We start from the raw sequence: 13,306 nt of genomic DNA on the forward strand, positions 1-13,306 counted from the left end.
AAAAAAGTCTAGGCAGCGGGAAATCCCAGAATAATGATGTTTAGTAGTGGCGTTACGCCAATCAAAAGATGTGCATCTCGCATGAGCCACAGGGTTGTGTGGATCCATGACGTCGTGTCTGGTCAATCCATCGAAAGCATGATTCTCCTGACCTAAAGGAATTAACCATCTTGGCTGTGTATGGGGAGGAATACGCATCATTACTCGCTGAGCCTGTTCTCGGGTTCCATAAATATCATTTCTTTAGTATAATTAATGGCAAATTAGTAGTGGTGGTTATTATTATCGGGGCTAGAGAGAGGTACAAACAGCCGTGCCATGATTTCCCTCTGGTGGATTAGGAGTTGCCGCCCTTGATTTAAAAACAGTTAAAGAGCCCGCCGATTCTCTCCCGTCTTTTCTCCTGATTTCTTTTACTCTTTACTGCTGTACTCTTATCATTCTCCCAACTCTCCAACTTAGAATCAAACCAATAACCAACCATCTATTTTCAATTCGTCTGTCCAAAAGACACATCCGTTCACCATGCCTTTCACCGCCTCGTGAGTATTCTCTCCAATATCTCGCTCCGATGGGCTTCTGTCCAGTGCCTCTGTCCAGACAGCTAACCTGCGAAACAGTGACATCTGCAAGATCATCTTTGCGATCATCCTGCCCCCTCTAGGTGTCTTCCTGGAGCGCGGCTGCGGTGCTGATCTCCTCATCAACATCTGTTTGACCATCCTGGGCTGGATTCCCGGTATCATCCACGCTATGTATGTTCTGTTACCATTCCTCCCCTACGACCTCATGAGTCTACGTCTACGCTCAAGTGGCAATTGCTAATACACCTCTTTAGGTACATTATCTTTAAATACTAGACCCGCTTCAACCTCTCTTTTCCATCCGACCGCCCGCCACCACCACCAGCCAATTCGGGTCCATCAATTCGATCGATCGATTGATTGATTTTTTCCTTCAGTGGAAAATCTATCGGCCGTCTTTCGGATTCCAAATTCAACGGGAGGGAACGGTGATGTGTGTCAGCAGTACCTACTTTCCCGTGGAATGATGGTCGACCCACCCAAGTCTAGCCAAATGCAGCCGCGCCACTTGGCGGCGACCCCATTGGATGGTTTGGTTGCGTGAAGGTTAGCGACGTGGTTCCAGCTTCGCTGTGTTGTCATTGCGATGGAGTTGGGATTGATTGATTGTTTCCTATGCCTTGACTGTTTTCTGTTATGATTATTATGTCCTGTTACGTTGGAATTTTTTGTTCCGGATGATACCAGCTCAACTGGGCTCTGTTTTTTTTTTTGTCGTTACCCTTAATCATGATTTTTTATCTCTGGTTTACTTTTATGATCGGATTATGGCATTGGCAACGCTTTGTCTTGTCTGAAGCCTGTTGATAATTTTCCGTAAGTCGTTGGGAGAGTTGTGTTGATTCTATAGACCAATTGCAGTATTTTACGCAGGCATATACTCGTTATTGAACTCAGCAGATGCCTAATTGTGATAGTAGATGCAGCGTGACATGAGACGGGACATCAAGCGCCGGTCAATTAGTATCTATCTGGGAAAGCCGTCTATGCCGCCTGGAGTCGCGATGCATAATCTATGTAAACAGGTCCGCCCGTCATCGATATTATTAAACAGTTTAATCCTTGGACTTTGAACGAAGCATTAGTGACGGTCATAATGCGCAATGAGTCCACCCATATATTTGGCAGATTATCGCCGTATACATTCTCCAGGTGCGCCATGTAGCGAGAGGCTGCAACTTTGACGTTCAAAAGTCCGTGATCCGAATCATTCGCGGCAGCATTGGGTCTCCCATTTGACGTAACGGGGAGCTGATGTAGTTTCCAGGAAAGCTTCTACAAACCGTAGAGGAATGATTTCAGACGAGCTCGTGCCTCGGCGGGCGAATTCAAAGACCGTGCGTGTATGTCCCATTAAGTAAAGTACCAGCGAATGAAAATAAGACGATGTATGATGAGGAACAACCGAAACACCATGGTGAAAGACAAAGAAACAACAAATGCAGCTGAGCAGCGCTTGAAAACAGCAATGACAAGTAGGATGAGGAGCTCCGAAATGCAAGCTCATTCGGATAATCGATTGATCCCCCGATGACCGAACTAAAGATTGGTAGGTGCGAGTGGCTCATTCCCTGTCAGGCCCCTTTTATGCAGAAGAACCGCTCTGTCGTTGAGAAATGCTTGATATAGCGGTTTGGGAATGGTTCGCCCCTCATCTTCCCAGACTTGATAGTCCAGCGCTTCCCAGATTTGAAGTTGTCGGATGAAGTTAGCACTTGGTTTGACTTTCTGTTTCAGTTGAACAAAAGCCCTTGTTTGCTCTAGCTTCATGCCATACTTGCGCATTAGATAGGCGATGATAATAGTTGGTGAACGAGACACCCCCAGGTCGCAGTGGATTAGTACCGCTCCTGCAGGTGCATCATGTGGATGGTCATCTAACCCATGGCTTTGGCGTCGTTGGACGTTCAAAGAGTGCGCTGATGGTAGATCGGACGATATCATCTCGTCAATAAAGTCGCAGATGTTGTTCATATGAGCGAGGAGGTCCTGTGTCGAGAGGTCTGCACATTGAACCCACTTATGCCGGCTGGCTGGAATCCCCGCCTCCCTTGTCGTAGAGTTCCACCAGACCCATCGAGCATCGGTAAGTGAAACCATGGCATTGATACCATTTTGTCGTAGCATCTCTCGTCGGAATGATGCTTGAACGTTTCCGAGGAAGATGCCTGGGACAATCTGGCTCATCCGGGCCGCAAATATCATTTCCCATCTCTTGCTCCTGTCCTCCATGTTCATGCAAGTATGATTCTCTGCAGTACCTCGCCGTTATATTATAGTTGCTCGACGTAGAGAATGGTGAGGAAGCGACGACGTTAGCAAAAAGCGGTGTCGAGTCATGTGTGTTGTGTTACGAATTGGGGTGTTATTATGGTCGAGTTGATATATCACAAGCCCCGTGATTTCAACAATGAATTGCCTGGTTTATCAGGCCAGATGCTGTGGAAGATTTAGCTTTCTAAGAATAGAGTAGTAGTTCCTGCCAGCGTAATAAATTCCAATTCACTGAAACTATATTATGGGGTGTGATTTTTCCAACCTAATCTGCCAACTGTTCAACGCGATCCATGTATACAAAATCCCCACAAACGAAGTAGGCGACGGATCGTCAATCGCGCTGCAATTAAATAAGCTCGTCAGTGCTCCGGGCCAGAAGCGCCCAGACCCCGACCTTGGTCAGCTGACTCGGGGTGTCCTACATCGGTTTGCTTCGCGTCGGCGCCAACACGGCGCGTATCTCGACTCCTCTTTATCCAACCGGGAGAGAGCGCCTACCACCTTCACGCTCGATTAGTGGTGTCCTTCTCGTCACCACTGGGCGCGATGCCCGGGTGTTTCATCAGGGCGCCTATAGGGCGTAAGATTTCATCATCCTCGTCTGAGATGGCCGCTTGTGCATGCCCCAGCCAGTCAATCTCACGGTCGTGGAAGGGGGATCTGCGTCTTGACGCCGGACTATGACACGATGAAGTCCGCGGGGATGGGTTTTGATTGCTTAATTGCAAGATGATTCTCACGCTATTCTTCAGAATGATTCCTTCTCCCTCTTATTACGTGTTACATAGTTTTCTGGACAACATCAATCGACGACTGTGATTCTTGAACCACTCCCCCGCGTCTTTCATTTTCGCATTTCCTAGGGAAATGGTCTGTTATACGCCCTTATGATTGTTGGGGCCATGTGCAGATCCGATATTGCAGCGGGCTATGAGACGCTTTTGGATATCAGCCCTTTCCAATATACTTCGGTGCGTTGTGTTTGACAGCGACTTTCATCTGGGTTGGCTATGAAGGTATCAATGCGCTAATGAGGTGTTTGCGAGTAGCCGAAATATGCCACTACTCGCCATGCACTGTGTGGTCATAGCAGTCCTCTCTTTCATCCCACTATGCCTGGCTAGACCAGGTCAAATAGTCCGGACAACGGCGTCGAAACCCACATACTTCGAAACCATCCCGGACTGCGCCTTACAGTGTGTCGAGGCGTTTATTGCATCCGATTATCAAAAAAGTAACTGCCCCGGGGCGTGGGATCTAGGATGTCTGTGCAGGACGAAAACAGTGAGCGGATACACTTTGGGGGAAGCAGCCTTACGATGTGGCCTCTCGACGTGCTCAATGGAGGTTGTGCTGGGCTCAAAAGTCTATTCCCTTTGTGACTCGATTACTGGAGCCCTCCCACGGACACATGCCACCATCACCGCCACGGTCGTGTCCACAATATCGAACGATCCTAGCCAACCTACGAGCATAATCAGCGGTTCGACGAGTACATTGAACCCAGAGACCGAAACCTCCGGGCAAAGAATAACGACGACGAATAACGTGCCTACCGCATCTGTCACTAGCTTCCAGGGCCCTGTTTCGGCCAGCGAAACACAAGGAGATTCTCCCAGCACGACCAGTGATCAGCCGGCTTCTGACACTGCGCCTCCGAGCTCTAACCACCTCAATGCGGGGGCAGTCATAGGGGTTTCTGTGGCCTCTGGTGTATCTGGGTTTTTCATAATTGGGGTCGTGTTATTCTTCTGCTGTCGCAAATATCGGCGTCGGAACCAACAGCCCAAGGACCGTGACTTCTTCGAAATTGGCGGGGTCATGTCCGAGCCTCCGGATTTCTCACTTCCGCCTAGGCGCCCCTCGCCAACGCCTAGAGGACCTACTCCTATGGCTGATGCAGGAGACACTAACTCAGACACGGTAAGATTGGTGTCGCCGTCGCCGCCAGAGTCTGCAGACCACAATCCGGCAGTGGTCATCACGAGAGCCGATGACGATGATGAAAATGATCAGAGACGAAACTACCACCAAGGTCGGATTGGCTTTGCCTATTCCTCTACTTCTGACCTCGGTGCTTCACCGACCCAGTCATCCCCACGCACTGCTTCGGACCTCCTACCAGACAAGCCAGCGTACGGGCTTTGCCCGGAACCCCTGCGGTGGAGTCAACAGAAGTATATGAATCCTGCTACTGGCGAAACCATGTTCGAGGAAGAAGCTACAAGCTCGAGAGGCGTTGTGGGCGGCCTTTACCAGTATCCCAATTTCCCGGGTACAGCAGGACGTTATAGGAATGGAGGCCGTCCTAAAAACGGTCGACCTCCGATGATGGGATTGCCGGCCAATCCCCGCGCGATGTTATATGGCTTTGGGAAATCACACACCGGCATGGTGACCCCGAGAGGGTGGGACCCACGCAAGAAGCCAGTATACGCAAACGCTGGCGAAAAGATCCAACCCTCACGACGCGCCGACATACACCGCCTCTCACCCATAGAACGCTGGGAGAAGGATGTTGCGAGTTACTGGCACAACCCGAATTTCGGGTACGCAAGAGGCACCGAGCGGCCCTCGTCTCGCAACGCGCAGCGGCGTTCATTTTACGATCATCACACGGACAGCAACCCCCGGGATGATCCAGTGAACACTTTTCAAACCGTCGATATCAACGAGGACTCACGGTCCCGCCGGACGTCCCGACATTCCGGCGGGTTCACGTCTCTCAGTCCCGTGAGAGAGGTTCGCACACCAGTCGGCGATATGCAGAAAACAGGGCAGCGGGATCATGTCCACCCTGCCCCACAACTGGGGATGTACCCCCAGATTCCACCTTCTCGAGCTGTCAGCCCGGTACGAGAGATAGTGACCCGGCCTCGAATTGTGCGACGAGACGATATCAAGAGAGTGGATATCCATCGCGGCAGACCGCAACCCCCCACGTTGACGGTCCCTTACGCTCCCGACGACTACTGGTTGGATCCCGCTGCCCGCGCTTCATCTGACCGTCGGCGCTCCACCGACACGCCTTTCTGCATGCCGAAAAAGAAGCCAGTACCGGTGGAGCGCAATCTTACGCCTTCTCGACTGGGATCTGACTTGATTCTTCGGGTGGATTGAGACATTTATCTACTTATTCACGTGTATTATATTCTGCTGTGATATGATTCTGGATAATCATTAATTATATATATAGAGTGAGAGAGTCAACGAATGAAAGCATATGGGCAGTATCTTTAGACCCAGTTCTTCCTAGAAACCAACTGTTCACAATCCTAAGCCTTCTCTCCTGATGATGATTCATGACTTGAAGTCGAATTACCCCGTGTGGATGCCATCTCTTAGAGTCAAGAAAGCCTGTCCTGTTCTGGCTATGGCTTGGCCGAGCACGGAGTTACAACCGGAAACCATAACAACACATCATTACGACTAAGTTTAGATGTTAAGCCGCAGTTACATCATGACGCGTTAATAATCGTGGCCCCTTTCGTGTCCGTGATTCGCCGGGGGATGATCAGTACGTAGTGGTGTATGTCGGCAACCGAACACTGTGGCGGTGACGTCATGACGAGAATTTCATCTCTCGGCGCTTTCGTACTTGTTATACGGGAATCGGGATTGACTGTTGAGATGAATTTCTCCATATCTTGGGGGATGGGTCGTATTTGGAAAAAGATGTTGTGTATTATAATATCCGCTTCTTTTGAATTTTGTTCCTTTTCTCTTTCCATTCCAAACTCCTTCTCGTCCAATCTTATCTCTGGTTGGTGTCAACCTTGCCTATGATATCAATGGTAACGACAGAACCGGTCTAGACAGTGCCAGACCCGCCGAATGGAGAACAAATCAGCGTGTCTTGGTGTGGATCCACCATTGGAATTGACAGTCTGAGGGACAATTCAGCCAAACCCGGCAATGGGGTTGGCCTCTTCCTGAATATTAAGAATACTGTTATCGAGGATTGTCGGCCGCGATGTCGTCAATGACGGACCCACGGCTGGCTTCTCCATTGACTCTCATGTTTTATTTAATGGGGCCCGAGTTCCATGTTCAGTGTACTGCTCTCGGTCTACTTCAACCCCTTCTTCTAACTTGACTTTTTTATTCTATCCTGATCGTCCTTCGACCGTATCGATTTACAACTACAAGGACAGTTGTTTTGAGTAACCGCTCAGCATCTCCGCTCCTTTCCACCCCGTTGTCCCAGATATAATCAGCGTCTGGCACAAACCCCAACTCTACCAATTCTCGACTAGCGCTTTGTTTGCTAGAAGATACGGAGTATAGTACACCCCAGTGGCGATCAACCTCACAATACTCCGTCAGAGGCCCCACAAGTCTCTACCAAAACCAGTTATCCGGTCTCCACCCCTCGTTCAAACTGTACCACAACATGCCAATGGCGACCACCCACGGGTTAGAAAGCCAGGTCCCCGGTCTGGATATACGTCGGACCGATCTCCCTACTGGTCCCAACGTCGTCGTGCCTCCGAAGGACTTAATACCTCCTACCGACCCTGAAATATCAGCCATCGAAAGGGAAATGACCAAACAACAACCGCAAAAGAAAGTGTCTTCGGGCGAGAACCCCGTTGCAAATGCTGAGCCCATCGAGAAGCGGCCTGTCGCTACGGCGGACCAGTTTGCGTTTGCGTTCGACATCGATGGCGTCCTCATGAGAGGCGGGAAACCGATCCCCGAGGCTGTCGGCGCTTTGAAGTACATCAATGGAGAGAATCCTTATGGGGTGAAAGTGTATGTCCTTCCCTGCCTCCCTGTCTGGAGTAGATCGATTGACTAACTATTCCGTCTAGTCCCTATATCTTCTTAACAAATGGTGGTGGCAAGACCGAGGAAGAACGATGTTTAGACCTCAGTCGTCAACTCGAAATCGAGGTGTCCACCGGCCAGTTCATCTGCGGCCACACCCCCATGCGAGAAATGACTGAGAGATACAACACCGTGCTCGTGGTCGGTGGCGAAGGCGAGAAATGCCGCGTCGTGGCCGAGGGTTACGGATTCAAGGACGTGATCACCCCCGGCGACATCATCAAAACCCGCCAGGACACCACCCCGTTCCGGAAATTGACCGACGACGAGTTCGAGAACTCCCGGGCCCGCGATCTCTCCAACACCAAAATCGACGCCATCTTCGTGTTCGCCGACAGCCGCGACTGGGCCGGCGACCAGCAGATTATCCTGGACGTGATCATGACCAAGAACGGTCACCTGGGCACCCGGTCTGAGACCCACGAGGAGGGACCTCCCGTGTTCTTCTCCCACACCGACGTTGTCTGGTCTACGTCCCACGAGCACTGCCGGCTCGGCATGGGTGCGCTCCGTGCCTCCCTGGAAACCCTCTACAAAACGATCACCGGCAAGGACCTCGCGACGACTGCCTTCGGCAAGCCCCAGCTGGGTACTTTCCAGTTTGCCACCAAGCTCCTGCAGCAGTGGCGCCAGGAGATCCACGGGATCAACAAACCCCCTGGAACGGTTTATTTCATTGGTGACACGCCTGAGTCCGACGTCCGCGGTACCAACGAGTTCGACCGTATCAGCGACGCCACCTGGTACTCGATTCTGGTCAAGACCGGCGTTTACCAGGAGGGCATGGAGCCGCGGTATCCGCCCAAGCAGGTCACCGACGACGTTCTGGGGGCTGTGAAGTTCGCCATGGACCGCGAGTTCAAGAAGAACCCGAAAGAATTCGAGGGCGAGAAAACTGAGGAGGCGGGTGCCATCTACAATTGATAAACGCGCTTTTGCGGCAAAGTTCTCCACCTCACGCTTCCTTTTCCCCCTTTCCTCGCCACCCCCCGTATATTCGTGGTCCTGGGTTTACTGCTACCACGGTCTCTTCATTGATATACGGTTGCCCCTCTTTCTCGGGCTCGGGTTATTCCCCTGCGAGGGCTTCCTTGCCCAGGGACGGATAACCTCTTCCTTCACTCTCCTTTCTTAATTGCATGTTCTTTTCTATAGAGGAGCACCAGGGTATGGACCCACCGGTGGCGTTCCAGGTGAAAAATGACAATTGGCGGGAAGTACTATACCGTCTGGATATCTTAGTGTCTTCCTAAGTCAGGGGGCTCATGGCGAGATACTATTACTAGATATGATATAATGAGATTATGAGTACACATAAATGATTCCACTTCGTCTAGTCAGAGCGTAGATAAAAGTATTTTTTGGATGTATACTAGTCATGTATGTCATGGAATCATACATGTGGCGAGTCCAGTGTCAGCGATGAAGTCACTGGTAATACGCTCTACCATGTCGCTCAACTGAACTAAACGTAGTACAGACGATCCTGGGAAAATCACGTATGGGCGATCCTCAACAATTCCAAATTTAAACACATAATATCCTGCAATATACAGCTGTAACAGTAAGGACGTCACTCGTTGGATGCACAAATGTATGCCCCATTAATCAGGCATCATATTATTCAGCATCCACGGGACCGATGATAAGATAAGAGCTTTGTGTTATTTGGGGTGTTTGCACTTCGACATCCTGGCTGTGATCATTTCCCCGTCCGCTTTTTTCCACCAGACATGATACTGCAGAGCACTCAGACAGTGAAGACCAAGCAATAGACTGGTTGGTATGGCTTGGCTGGGATGGGCTAATATTTCTGCGTGAGCCATTGCCGGCTGAGTTTCTAGTGAACTGCACGTGTTCAGAGCTGAGGACTGAACAGCCACAACGCCTTGGACACATCTGTCTTCTTTGGCAGATTGGATATCAGTCACTTCTGGATATACTGCAGTATTTGGGTACATACTCTAGGAATAGGGAGGTTATGAGCAGTGGCTTCTACCGACTTAGTCCAACCGTGTCTATTGTTCTATCACCCGTTTTCTCCACGACCATCGACGACCGTATCTCTTCTTATCACCATGTTTGCTACCTTGGGCCTGTTCAAGGAGGTCCCTTGTCCGGAGGGCTCCCAATGTTCTCTCATGACATGCATGTTCTCTCACGAGAGCGTCAACCCTCCCTTTGATGAACCCTCCGCGGCGGACGATTCACAACCCATGCAGATTGATGACACAACGGCGGAGGCTCCAGCGCGGAAGAAACCCAAGCTAGATGCGAGCGTTACCAAGAGCAGTGGTTTTTCGCAAAAAGATCAGTCAAGACCTTCACCGAAGGAGAGGCCGTCACCGGCCCCGAAAAGTCAATCTAGCGTACCGAGAGATTCACCAGCGGTGGCTAGTGGCAGCGATGCTAAGGCTAAGCCTGCAAGCCAAGGACCCTCGAAGATTCAGTCGGCGTCCCGAGCGGTTTCGCCGCCGCCTTCAAGACCAGTGTCGACACAAGCGACAGCGGCCCCGTCACAATCACGTCTCCCGCCGAGACGAGCTCCTAAAGAAAGTCTAAACCCCCGAATGATTCCCAAAACGCCAGCCACGCACGGCGTGCGGCTGTCTATCTTGACCAAGCTACATGGCGCGATGACTGCCCTGAACAACAAGGTGGCCAAAGACAAAGACAGCACCGAGAAATACCTGATTCTGACCCCCAATGAACTGGTTACTATGGCACTGGATGAAGAAGAGAAGTTTGCGCGAGAGAACGCAAGCATATACGGAAATGTCATCAAGCTCCGGATTGTGAAGCTCTCCAAAATGAGCACGGAGGACTGGGTCAAAGAAGTCAAGGCTCATTTAAATGATAGATATTACAAGCTTGCGCCGGCGACACCAGAGGCGAATCCTAAAGCTTTCACGACTGGCATGACCGTCAACGAGGAGATCGCGCTTGCGAGCCAGCTGATCACGCCTCTAAACGGCCTAGAAAACCACGGTTACGTGACAAGGGCACCCACGCAGGAGGAAGTCGAGGGTGCCAAGAAGGGCGTCATCGAATCCAAGGGCTGGGAGAAATGCGATCGGTGCGGTGGCCGGTTTCAGGTGTTTCCCGGTCGTCGCGAGGACGGCTCACTCACCACCGGGGGCAAATGCACCTACCACCCAGGGAAGCCTCTTTATCCCACAAGGAAACAGACCGACCACATCACCGGCCATCGAGAAGCGTACTACAGCTGCTGCAACGAGACACTGGGGACCTCCTCCGGTTGCACCAAAGGCAACTCGCACGTCTTCAAAGTCTCAGAGACAAAACGCCTCGCATCAATCCTCCAATTCGCCGAGACCCCAGCACAGCCAGACAAGGGCCCACAGTCGCCCGTGTGCTTCGACTGCGAAATGGGATACACAACCCTAGGTCTCGAGCTCATCCGCCTAACAGCCGTCAGCTGGCCCGAAGGAAAACCCCTCCTCGACGTCTTGGTACGGCCCATAGGGGAGGTCTTAGACCTCAACTCGCGCTTCTCTGGCGTCTTCCCCGAGCACTACACCAAAGCAATACCATACGGGAGCACCCCACCGTCACAGGAAGAGTCCGCCCCACTACAAGTCGTCGAGTCGCCCGCAGCCGCGCGCTCCCTCCTCTTCTCGCTCCTCCAGCCCGACACGCCGCTCATCGGCCACGCAATCGACAACGACCTCAACGCCAGCCGCATCATCCACCCGACCATCATCGACACGGTCCTCCTATACCCGCATCCGCGAGGTCTACCCCTCCGCACAAGCCTGAAGATCCTCAGCAAGAGGTATCTCGATCGGGATATCCAAACCGGTGGAAACAGGGGCCACGATTCCAGGGAGGATGCAGTCGCCACGGGCGATCTAGTGAGAGTTAAGGCTGCAGAGACTTGGAAGACTCTCCGGGCGAAGGGATGGCGGATTGAGGGTGTCCGCCTCGTTCCGCCTCCTGGTGTGACGGCCTCTGGACCTGTTCGTGGTCTGGGGCCTGGGGCTGGACATAAGCGCGGGAGTGGTGGTTGAGGAGTGGTGGTTGATTCTCACGAATTTGGCATATATAGTTCGTTTATGATACCCAATGGAATAGGATGATGGTAGACCACTTGGCATGCGGAACGATGATATCAATTCGAATATCTGCGGTTCATAACGCCGGGAGCACAAGGACAGCAGACAGAGATAGACACAAGGGCTGCCTTACAGTTACAGTCTTTCTTGAACAAGACGATCACACATAGTACATACTATGTCTAGCCCAGCCACACGACAACCGAGCCACCTCAAACCAGCATCCAAACAAGACCCTATCAAGCAAGCCTCACTTTACTATACAGTATACAATGACAACCTACAACACACTAAACAATGAAAACCCCCAATTTAACAACTGAATATATTTCAAATCATTTGCTAAGTTTTTTTTAATTTATTTTTGGTATCTAAGATCCCCACGAGAAAGCGAAAATAGACGAATAATCTATTCCTCCTCCTCATCAGCCTCCTCGGAAGCGACGTTGTAGAAGCGGAGCTCGTAGACGCCCTTGGAGGTGGAGACCACGCGGATCCAGTCACGGAGCTGCTGCTTCTTGAGGTACTTCTTGGTCCTGTTTATAGTTAGTATCGGGTCGTTCAACGGGTCGTAGTTTTCCTCCGGATGAGGTAAAGGCAGGTCGGGTGAACGTACAGGTACTTGAGGTAGCGACCGGAGAAGGGGATGTGAGCAACGACCTCAAGCTTGCCCTCGGCAGCCTGGGAGATGACGATCTTGTCGCCGAGGTTGCCGACGCGGCCCTCGACCTTGATGCGGTCGTGGAGGAACTTCTCGAAGGCGGAGAGGTCGAAGATCTTGTCGCTCACGGGCTGCGAAGCGTTGATGGTGAACTATACAAGCTGGTTAGGGCTGTTATCGTTAAGAGTGGGTAGGATAAGAGTAGCCGGGACATACCTTCTTGGTGACCTTCTGGGCCTTGCGACCACGAGCCTATTCATCCAGATGACATTGAAATTAGCCTACTGTTCCTTGATGTCGAATCCCCGGGGTGTCGGTGTGTGCTTTTCCCATTCCCTGACCGACATATTCCAGTCGGTCAGTGGCAGATGAAAAACACACACGATCGACCCATCAGGGGGAACAGCAAAGCGGTTTCAGGGACGGTAACATACAGAGACAGCGGGAGCCATTGCGACTGATTGGGGAGGAGGGGCTGGTATGGGGGATAGATAGATAGATGGTCGCAAAGAGGTAAGTATCCTGCGCCTGGAAGAAGATCAAAGGGAAAAAAACGACGGATACTGCGTGGTGGAGACCAGGCAGTCAGTCTCGGGGAGCGATTCTCCTTCGGGCATAGTGGCTAGGGCTGGAGCTGGGCTGCAGTTAGGGCTGTCTCCAATCACCTGACAGTAGTCGATCTCGCTCGCTTCCGTCATCCCTGAACCGCGCTAGCGGACTAGCATCGCACGGACCAACAGGGGAAGAGTATAAATACCTCCTCCTCCCCTCCTCCGTTTAATCTTTTTTCTTTTCTTCTCCAGCTCTCTTTGCCTTTTGGCTTAGATCAAGTGTAGTATCTGTTCTTTTCAGTTTAATCTCTGAAAGTGTTCTAACTG

At 51.4% G+C, this 13,306-nt stretch overlaps 6 protein-coding genes across 6 annotated transcripts; 4 read left to right on the forward strand and 2 right to left on the reverse strand.

Moving 5' to 3' along the window:
- Window positions 1-525: 525 nt before the first annotated feature.
- Window positions 526-860, forward strand: P168DRAFT_314652 (YqaE/Pmp3 family membrane protein; the record flags this gene model as incomplete). The annotated part of the gene is made up of 3 exons (XM_024839810.1): window positions 526-542; window positions 621-755; window positions 839-860. 3 exons carry the CDS (start codon window positions 526-528, stop codon window positions 858-860), a joined length of 174 nt encoding a protein of 57 aa, XP_024697169.1.
- A 1,263-nt stretch (window positions 861-2,123) lies between these two features.
- On the reverse strand, window positions 2,124-2,816 carry P168DRAFT_278146 (dual specificity protein phosphatase family protein; the record flags this gene model as incomplete). The annotated part of the gene is made up of 1 exon (XM_024835662.1): window positions 2,124-2,816. The coding sequence occupies one exon, from the start codon at window positions 2,814-2,816 to the stop codon at window positions 2,124-2,126; it is 693 nt and encodes a 230-aa protein (XP_024697170.1).
- A 915-nt stretch (window positions 2,817-3,731) lies between these two features.
- On the forward strand, window positions 3,732-6,029 carry P168DRAFT_286692 (uncharacterized protein). The gene is made up of 2 exons (XM_024836398.1): window positions 3,732-3,832; window positions 3,911-6,029. The coding sequence occupies exon 2, from the start codon at window positions 3,918-3,920 to the stop codon at window positions 5,979-5,981; it is 2,064 nt and encodes a 687-aa protein (XP_024697171.1). The 5' UTR covers window positions 3,732-3,832; window positions 3,911-3,917; the 3' UTR covers window positions 5,982-6,029.
- Window positions 6,030-7,254: 1,225 nt separating this feature from the next.
- On the forward strand, window positions 7,255-8,615 carry P168DRAFT_314654 (phosphatidyl synthase; the record flags this gene model as incomplete). The annotated part of the gene is made up of 2 exons (XM_024839811.1): window positions 7,255-7,616; window positions 7,676-8,615. The coding sequence occupies 2 exons, from the start codon at window positions 7,255-7,257 to the stop codon at window positions 8,613-8,615; spliced, it is 1,302 nt and encodes a 433-aa protein (XP_024697172.1).
- Window positions 8,616-9,769: 1,154 nt separating this feature from the next.
- On the forward strand, window positions 9,770-11,722 carry rex3 (putative RNA exonuclease Rex3; the record flags this gene model as incomplete). The annotated part of the gene is made up of 2 exons (XM_024834772.1): window positions 9,770-10,088; window positions 10,182-11,722. The coding sequence occupies 2 exons, from the start codon at window positions 9,770-9,772 to the stop codon at window positions 11,720-11,722; spliced, it is 1,860 nt and encodes a 619-aa protein (XP_024697173.1).
- A 351-nt stretch (window positions 11,723-12,073) lies between these two features.
- Window positions 12,074-12,895, reverse strand: P168DRAFT_286694 (60S ribosomal protein eL22). Its single transcript, XM_024836399.1, has 4 exons — window positions 12,863-12,895; window positions 12,645-12,680; window positions 12,384-12,580; window positions 12,074-12,303 (listed from the first exon to the last, which is right to left on the reverse strand). Exons 1-4 carry the CDS (start codon window positions 12,878-12,880, stop codon window positions 12,177-12,179), a joined length of 378 nt encoding a protein of 125 aa, XP_024697174.1. The 5' UTR covers window positions 12,881-12,895; the 3' UTR covers window positions 12,074-12,176.
- Window positions 12,896-13,306: the final 411 nt, after the last annotated feature.

This window comes from Aspergillus campestris (genome assembly GCF_002847485.1).
Source record: "Aspergillus campestris IBT 28561 chromosome Unknown P168scaffold_1, whole genome shotgun sequence".
NCBI lineage: Eukaryota > Fungi > Ascomycota > Eurotiomycetes > Eurotiales > Aspergillaceae > Aspergillus > Aspergillus campestris.

Coding starts and splice junctions, on each gene's coding strand:
- P168DRAFT_286692 (XM_024836398.1), top strand. CDS start 3,918: ATGCCACTACTCGCCATGCACTGTGTGGTCATAGCAGTCCTCTCTTTC.
- P168DRAFT_286694 (XM_024836399.1), bottom strand. Junction 12,581..12,644: donor CCCAGAAGGTCACCAAGAAG/GTATGTCCCGGC, acceptor CAGCTTGTATAG/TTCACCATCAACGCTTCGCA. Junction 12,304..12,383: donor GGTCGCTACCTCAAGTACCT/GTACGTTCACCC, acceptor AACTATAAACAG/GACCAAGAAGTACCTCAAGA.